The 8,498-nt window shown below is 46.2% G+C and overlaps 2 protein-coding genes across 2 annotated transcripts; both read right to left on the reverse strand.

Moving 5' to 3' along the window:
- Positions 1-3,991: 3,991 nt before the first annotated feature.
- LOC140811205 (uncharacterized) lies at positions 3,992-4,825 on the reverse strand. The gene is made up of 3 exons (XM_073169075.1): positions 4,660-4,825; positions 4,484-4,590; positions 3,992-4,246 (listed from the first exon to the last, which is right to left on the reverse strand). The coding sequence occupies exons 1-3, from the start codon at positions 4,823-4,825 to the stop codon at positions 3,992-3,994; spliced, it is 528 nt and encodes a 175-aa protein (XP_073025176.1).
- Positions 4,826-6,536: 1,711 nt separating this feature from the next.
- On the reverse strand, positions 6,537-8,229 carry LOC140811207 (uncharacterized). Its single transcript, XM_073169076.1, has 3 exons — positions 7,809-8,229; positions 7,127-7,722; positions 6,537-7,031 (listed from the first exon to the last, which is right to left on the reverse strand). Exons 1-3 carry the CDS (start codon positions 8,227-8,229, stop codon positions 6,537-6,539), a joined length of 1,512 nt encoding a protein of 503 aa, XP_073025177.1.
- Positions 8,230-8,498: the final 269 nt, after the last annotated feature.

Raw genomic sequence — 8,498 nt, forward strand, 5'->3', positions numbered from 1 at the left:
TTTCAGAGAGCTTCGTCGACTTCTGACTTCTGCACCTGTTTTGGCGTTACCGTCAGGATCTGATGGTTTCAGTGTTTACACCGATGCTTCTTTTCAAGGCTTAGGGTGTGTGTTGACGCAGAATGGTCATGTGATCGCTTATGCTTCCAGACAGTTGAAACCTCACGAGGAAAAGTATCCTATTCATGATCTAGAATTAGCTGCTATTGTGTTCGCGCTGAAGATCTGGCGTCATTACTTGTACGGGATTAAGTTTGAAATTTTTACTGATCATAAGAGTCTGAAGTATCTGTTCACTCAGGCTGAGTTGAACATGAGACAACGTCGTTGGATGGATCTACTTAAAGATTATGACTGCGAGATCAAATACCTCCATGTTCTGCGAATCTCACAGCCGATGCTCTTAGTCGCAAGGTGAGAGTCTCTGCACTTCAGACCAGTGATATGATTAGTACTATCCAGGATTGTTGTTCATTGGGATTTAATTTCAAACATCGGAAAGGTATGGAGAGCATTCGTGTTGCTACCATTTTATCTGAGCCAGCTTTGTTTCGCTCGGATTCGAGATGCACAGATGTCTGATCTCAAGACTCAGAAATTAGCCCCATTAGTTGGTGGAGATAGCAATTTCCATTATCAGTCTAATGGTCTTCTGTGTTTGTCTAATCGGGTTGTGGTACCAGAGGATGATACTTTGAGGGAAGAGATCTTGGCTCAGGCTCATCGAAGCAAGTTGAGTGTCCATCCGGGAAGCAACAAGATGTATAAAGATTTGAGGACACGATTTGGTGGAAAGGGATGAAGCGCAGCGTTTATCAGTTTGTTTCCAAGTGTCTTGTTGTCAGCAGGTTAAGGCAGAGCACCGTCGACCGGGAGGATTATTGTTGAACCTACCTATTCCCGAATGGAAGTGGGAGCATATCGCGATGGATTCATTACTCACTACCATTGTCTTCGAGGAATAGTGATGCTATTTGGGTAGTGGTGGATCGACTCACCAAGTCTGCTCATTTTCTGCCATATAACCGTGATTTCACTTTTGATCGTATGGCTCGCTTGTATATTCAAGAGATTGTACGTTTGCATGGGGTGCCAGTTAGTATTGTCAGTGACAGAGATCCTCGTTTGTACCTCACGATTTTGGGGGTAGTTTTCCAGTCAGCATGGGCACCTTCACTAAGTTTGAGTACGGCTTATCATCCAGAGACCGACGGTCAGACAAAGAGGACTATCCGTACACTTGAGGATATGATGCGAGCTTGTGTTATGGATTTCGGACCCCGCTTGGCAGGATTCATTTGCCTTTGATTGAGTTCGCGTACAACAACAGCTATCATCGTAGTATTGGTATGGCACCATTTGAGGCGTTGTATGGGCGACGTTGTCGTACTCCCTTATTTTGGGATGAAGTTGGGGAACGACATGTTGAGGGACCGGAGTTAGTCCAGCAGGCTATTGATAAGGTTGCAATAATCAAGAAACGGATTAAGATCGCTCAGGATCGACAGGCTAGTTATGCGAACACCAAGCGGCGACCCTCTTTATTTTCAGCCAGGTGAGAAAGTGTTTCTCCGAGTTTCGCCTTTTCGCAGGATGTTGAGATTTGGTCTCAAGAGTAAGCTGTCTCCAGATTTATTGGTCCATTTGAAATATTGGAAAGCGTGGGAGATTTGGCTTACAGACTTGCATTGCCGCCGTACCTATCAAGTATTCACGATGTGTCCACGTATCTTTGTTGAGACGATACATAGCAGATAAGTCCCACATCTTGCATCCATCTGAAGTTCAACTTGATACGGATTTGTCTTATGTGGAACGACCAGTGCGGATCCTCGATCGCAAAGACAAGGTGTTGCGGAATAAGATCATTCCTCTTGTCTTAGTTCAGTGGCAGCGCAGAGGCCACTGAAGAAGCCACTTGGGAGCTAGAGAGTCGTATGCGTTCGGAGCATCCAGAGCTCTTTTGAGTTATGCTTTGTATATGTTTGTGTTTTCAGTTGTAATCGAAATATCAGTTGTATTCAACAACCATTGAGATGTAATAACGATGTTGTTATTTCGTTTTGTTCATCCTCTAAGCCTGATTTCGAGGACGAATCTTTTAAGGGGGGAAGAATGTAGTAGCCCGAATTCCAAATTGGGTAATTAACGGATTAATGGTGATTAAGAAGGTTTAATGTGTAATTTTGACCGTGGTCATGATCGGACGGACCGAAGATGGTTCGGTAGCACCGAAGAGTTCGGAACGATCTGAAGTGGGTTCGGTGGATCCGATCATGAGGTGTCAAGAGTTGATCGACACGTCAGTTTACATGCAAGTTCGGATGATCCGAAGTGTAGGTTCGGTGGATCCGATCATAAGGTGTCAAGAGCCGATGGACACGTAGGAGTTCGGACGTTCCGAAGTGGGTTCGGTGGATCCGAACATAGCCTATAAATAGTGCTCGGATTTCCTCATTTGGCATTGCAAATTCTTGAGTTGTCTCTCATATTTGAGAAGTTGGAAGGTTTTTTAGGGTTAGTTGTCGGTCGAGCGATAGCCAAGAGCTGCCAGGATTGGGTAGCGTAGCGACGCCTGAGTTACGAGGCAATCGACATCAAAGGGCTGTCGACGGACGAAGGTAAACCCTAAACCTTTGGTAGTACTGGTTTTGCTAGTCGAGCATGGTAGTATTGTTCATTGGGTATGCTTTTGATGCGTAGGCTTGTTCTAGACCTGATTAGCGGTGTTGCGTAAGGCTAGGCTTGCTGTGATAGAGGTACGAAAGTACTATCCGAGATATCCTGGTCGAGTATACATCCTTAATGTGTTGCATGATTATGTGGTGCATTGATATATGTCATATGATGCATGCTATTATGTCACGTTTTATGATGCATGTTGCATTTCATGTTGAGCCGTATCTCCTTCGAGATAGCCTTTACTGTTAAGCTGTATCTCTTTCGAGATAAGCTATATCTTGTGGGGCCGCTCAGCCCTGTCTTGTCTTGTGGACGCATGGACACCGAGAGTACACAGTGGCCGACGGGTCCGGAGGGCTTCGGTGATCCGGGACATTTTAGGTCCACGTCTGTTCTTGTAGTGGATGCAGTGACCCAGAGGAGTACCCGCGCGGCACTATCCACTTGGCGCCTCTAGACTGAGCATTTTGAGATCCTTTGTTACTCCTGTTTCTTGACTACCCTGGTATCATATCATAGCATATGCATTTCATATAGGTTTGTATACTCATGCTTTTGTACTGGGCGTTCTTATCGCTCACGTCCTCGGTTTTGTTTATCTTGGACACCCCATTCCACGGGGCAGGCCTCAGGTTGGACAGCTCAGGAGGAGGAGGAGGAGGACGTTGAGTAGCTGGTTGGTTTAGTTCTTCGGTATCTTTTTGATTCGATATGGTTTGTACTGTATATTTTCCTTTTAGTTAAGTTGTCCTGGATTTCGATTGGGTTGTATAACTATCGTTTGTTGGCCTTTTCCGCAATTATCTCTGATTATTAGTATTAAGTTATTTGCATGCTTAGTTCTTCATTAGTAGGTGATTCTGGAACGGGTCACTACACCTTGCCTTGCACATTCTCCAAATAATAGGCTCTAGAGCTCAGCCTCCCGATCACTTTGAAGGGACCCTCTCATTTTGGGTCCAACTTTCCTCTCTGCACTTCTTGCACCTTCCTTAGGACCAAGTCACGTACCTGGAAGTTTCTCTGAATGACCCTCTGATTATAAGACTGTGCAATGTATAAGCTTCCATGTGAATGATGGCAGCCTCTCTTTCTTCCAGAAGATCAAGGTCAGTGGCGCGTCTCGCACCATTGTCCCCGTCATAAAAAATTATTTTGCTGATTCCAACCCAATCTCAGCCGGGAGCACTGCCTCATTACCATAGATCAAACTGAAAGGAGTTTCTTTGGTTCCTTCTCTTGGAATGGTTTGGTATGCCCATAAGACACTTGGTAGCTCATCTATCTAATTTCCCTTAGCATTGGCAAGTCAAACTTTCAGACCATGTACCAGCGTCCGATTAGTCACCTCCACCTGCCCATTACTCTGCGGGTAAGCTATAGATGTAAAGACTTGTTGGATCTTCATCTCTTTACACCAAGCTTGGATCTTAGCAGCCCCTTGGAATTGTCTCCCATTATCAGATATTAACCTTCTAGGCACCCTATATCTGCACACTACATTTTTCCACAGGAATTTCAGGACGTCATTCTCAGTGATTCTGGCCAAAGGCTCTGCTTCCACCTATTTCGAAAAGTAATCAACTGCTACCAATAGGAACGTCTTCTGAGCAGGAGCTATAGGAAAAGGCCCCACAATATCCATTCCCCATTGGTCAAAAGGACAGGCGACCATGATGGCCTTCATCATCGCGGTCGGCCGGTGTGCAAATGGGCATGACGTTGACAACTATCACAAGTCATTACTGACTCTTGAACATCATGCAGCACTGAGGGACCAACAATTACCGGCTAGCAACACCTTTCTTGCCAATGCATAAGCCCCCAAGTGATTTCCACAGCACCCCTCATGAACTTCTCGGAGTACATAATCAGCCACTGGATAACTCACGCATCGAAGAAGCGGCCCTGCAAAAGATGTTCTATACAACACTTCTCCGACCATCACTTAACACGAACACTTTGTCTTCAACTTACGAGCTTCGCGAGGGTTATCATGAAGCTTTCCCTCTTTCAGGTAGTTAATTATGGCAGTCCTCCCATCCTCCTCCTCCTGCTCAACTGTAGTCGAACTCGTGTGAGGTGTGAGCTCAACTTGAAATACCACATCTCTAGTCTTCCAACTTCCCATTGTTCCAGCCATTTTGGCTAGAGTGTCCGCCTTTCATTTTCTTTCATGGGAATCTATTCAAATGTAATCTCCGTGAATTTATATCTGACTCTATCCATATCTTTAGCATATTCAATAAGTCTTTCATCTTTCACATCATACATTCCCTTCACCTGTTGTGCTACCAGCTGTGAATCAGAAAAAATAAGCACCCGGGTAGCTCCCACGTTTCTGGCCGCTCGAAGTCCTGCCAATACAACCTCATATTTTGCCTCACTGTTGGATGCTCGAAAGTCCAACCTCATCGCTAACTTCACCTGTGAGGCCCGGGGTCGAAGAGGGCGGGGGGTGATCACCGATGCCATGAGATTGCACAGACAATGAGCGGCTCCTGGCAGGCTTCTAGGTGGAGGGAACATGAATGAACCGATCCCAAACCGGAATGAGAGGGATTCCGAGACTGTATAGTTGAAGAGGGCTTAAAAGATTTGATATGTATTAATCATATCAAAAAGGTGCATCTTCTTTTTGGTAGCTCATCACATAAGAACTCCAAATTTAAGCGTTCTTGATTTGAAGCAATTTTGGGATGGGTGACTCCCTGGCAAGTTTCCCTGGGTGCGTGTGAGTGAGGACATAAGCACACTGGAAAGACCGGTCTTCATACAATGAGGACATTCGTCGAATCTGGGGCGTTACAGTTGGTATCAGAGCCGGCCTCTCTTAGTAAGGTGTGGTTCGGGGACAAACCAAGCGGAATCTGGTGGACATGTGAGGCCCGGGGCCGAAGAGGGCGGGGGGTGATCGCCGATGCCATGAGGGTTCACGGACAATGAGCGGCTCCTGGCAGGCTTTTAGGTGGAGGGAACATGAATGAACCGATCCTACACCGGAATGAGAGGGATTCCGAGACTGTTTAATGTAATGGATTGTACACTTGAAGAGAACTTAAAAGATTTGATATGTACTACTCATATCAAGAAGTTGCATCTTCTTTTCGGTAGCTCATCACATAAGAACTCCAAAATTAAGCGTGCTTGACTTGGGGCAATTTTGGAATTGGTGACCCCCTGGGAAGTCTCCCTGGGTCCGTGTGAGTGAGGACATAAGCACGCTGGAAAGACCCGTCTTGATACAGTGAAGACAATCGTCGAATCTGGGGCGTTACATCACCTCCTCCCCAGCTGGTGAAATTAGTACCACTCCCACCCCACTTCCCTCCTTCGAAGAGGAACCATCCACATATAATTTCCAAGGAATCTCATTTTCTTGATGCACAGTCTCAGCCAGAAAATCGACTAAGGCTTGCTCTTTAATAGCTGTTCTCGGCTCATACTGGATGTCATACTCTCCCAGCTCAGTAGTCCACTTAACCAAACGGCCAGACATATCCGCATGAGTGAGGATTCTGCCCAATGGACTGTTGGTGAGTACCGAAATTGGATGAGATAGGAAGTAGAGCCTCAAGCGCCTCGCTGTTATCACCAAAGCCAAAGCCAATTTTTCCAACCCTGAGTATTTGATCTTTGCCCCTTTGAGTGCATGCAAAATATAGTAAACCGGCTGTTGAACTAATCCTTCTGGCTTGACAAGGACCGAACTCACAGCCCTTTTAGTGGAAGATAAATATACCCACAAAGGCTCACCTTCTGACGGTTTGGCCAAGACAGGATGCTCAGCAAGGTATTCCTTCAATTATGTTAAAGCTTTCTCGCAATCCAGACCCCATTCAAATTTTTTCGCCTTACGAAAGGTCCGGAAGAATGGTAAGCTTCTGTGAGCGTACCTTAAAACGTGCCAGAGCATCAATCCTCTCTGTCAACTGTTGAACATCTTTGGGTCCCCGGGGAGACACCATATCTTGGATAGCTTGAAATTTCTCGGGGTTGGCCTCAATCCCCCTATCTGTCACCATATAAACCAAAAAATTTCCACTGCTCACCCCGAAGATACACTTCTGAGGATTCAAATTCAGCCCGTAGGATCTGAGGGTCGCAAAAGTTTCCACCAAATCAGGTATGAGCTGGGCCGAGTCTTTTGATTTTACCATGATGTCGTCCACATACACTTCGACATTACTTCCCATCTGCTCAAAAAATACCATATCCTTCAGTTTTTGATATATGGCTCCGGCATTTTTGAGTCTGAAGGGCATGACCACGTAGCAGAAAGTTCCTTCAGAGGTAATGAAACTCACTTTATTTTTGTTCTCCACAGCTAAGGGGATTTGGTGGTACCCCTGATAAGCGTTCAGCATGCACAAATATTGATGTCCACTGTGGATTCCACCAATTGATCTATCCGGGGCAAAGGATAACAATCTTTAAGACATGCCTTGTTGAGATATCTGAAGTCCACATATATCCTCCATTTCCTTGAACTCTTCGGAACAAGGACGACATTCGAGAGCCAAGTAGGAAATTGTACCTCTCGAATGTGCCAAGCATTGAGCAACTCTCCCACCTCTTTCTTTATAACTCTATCCTTCTCGGGCACGAAATGTCTCTTTTTCTGCTTTACAGGGCGAGCATTCGGCAAGATGTTCAACCGATGCTCCGCCACACCCGGGGTCGTCCCGGTGAGCCCTTGAGCTGACCAAGCACACACGCTGAGATTGGTCTGTAAGCAAGTAATGAGTTCCTCCCTAACCCTTGGGTCAAGGTCAGGGGCTATTATGAGCATCTTCTTCTCGGGTCCCAGTGCAATGACCTCCGATTCTTCATCCATCACTTCTTGAACCTCTTTCCTTACCGCGGGCAACCCGATTTGCCCCCTTCTAATCATATTGACCTCCACACGTGCCCTCTTCCTTTCTTCTTTCACTATTCCTTCATAACATTGTCGCGCAACTTTCTGGTCTTCACACAAGACTCCCACCTCATTCCCCACAGGAAACTTCAACTTTCTGATGATACGTGGAAGCCACGAATCTGAAATCCTTTAAGGCTGGCCATCCAAGGATTCCATTATATGATGAGGGGTATCCACCACGGTAAATGTTATCATCTTTGTTAACCCCGAGAGTCATATCCCAAAGATAAAGGAAGAGTAATCTGACCCAGTGACGGAATGGCATGTCTCACAAAACCATATAGAGGAGCGGAGACTGGATCAAACTCGAATCCTTCCACCTTCATCTGATCCAACGTGCTCTTAAAAAATATATTTACAGAGCTCCCATTAACAATGAAGATCCTTGCCACATCGTAGTTGGCAATGGTGGCCGTCACCACCAAGGCATCGTTATGAGGAGCCACGATGCCTAGAAGTTCTTCTGGCCCGAAGCTGATGACATGATCTTGGGGTAAGTCTGCACCCCTGGATACCTCAAAATTCTCCAATCTCCTCCCGTGCGCTTTCCGGGCTCGCCCAGAGTCTCCATCAGTAGCACCCCCGAGATCATTTGAATCATTCCTCTCATGGGTGGTTATCTTCATCTGTTCTCCTCCTCGGCTCGACAGGTTCGCGAGGAACATCCTGACTCCACCCCTTTTTTCTCGGCTCTCCGACCCTCTAGCTGATCCAAGGAGGACCTTGACCTCGCCTCGAATGAGGATCTCTCTCGTCTGTACATCGGAGCCATCCTAACACCGTACTCCGCTCTCTGCAACTTCTCTCACCTCTTTTCTGGCTCCCTCACCTCCATTACTTTATCACGATTCCTATTCAGAGGAACATGTGAGGAAAATTGTCCTCTACCTCTAGG

The sequence above is a fragment of the Primulina eburnea genome, chromosome 14 (assembly GCF_022965805.1).
Source record: "Primulina eburnea isolate SZY01 chromosome 14, ASM2296580v1, whole genome shotgun sequence".
Taxonomy (NCBI): Eukaryota; Viridiplantae; Streptophyta; class Magnoliopsida; order Lamiales; family Gesneriaceae; genus Primulina; species Primulina eburnea.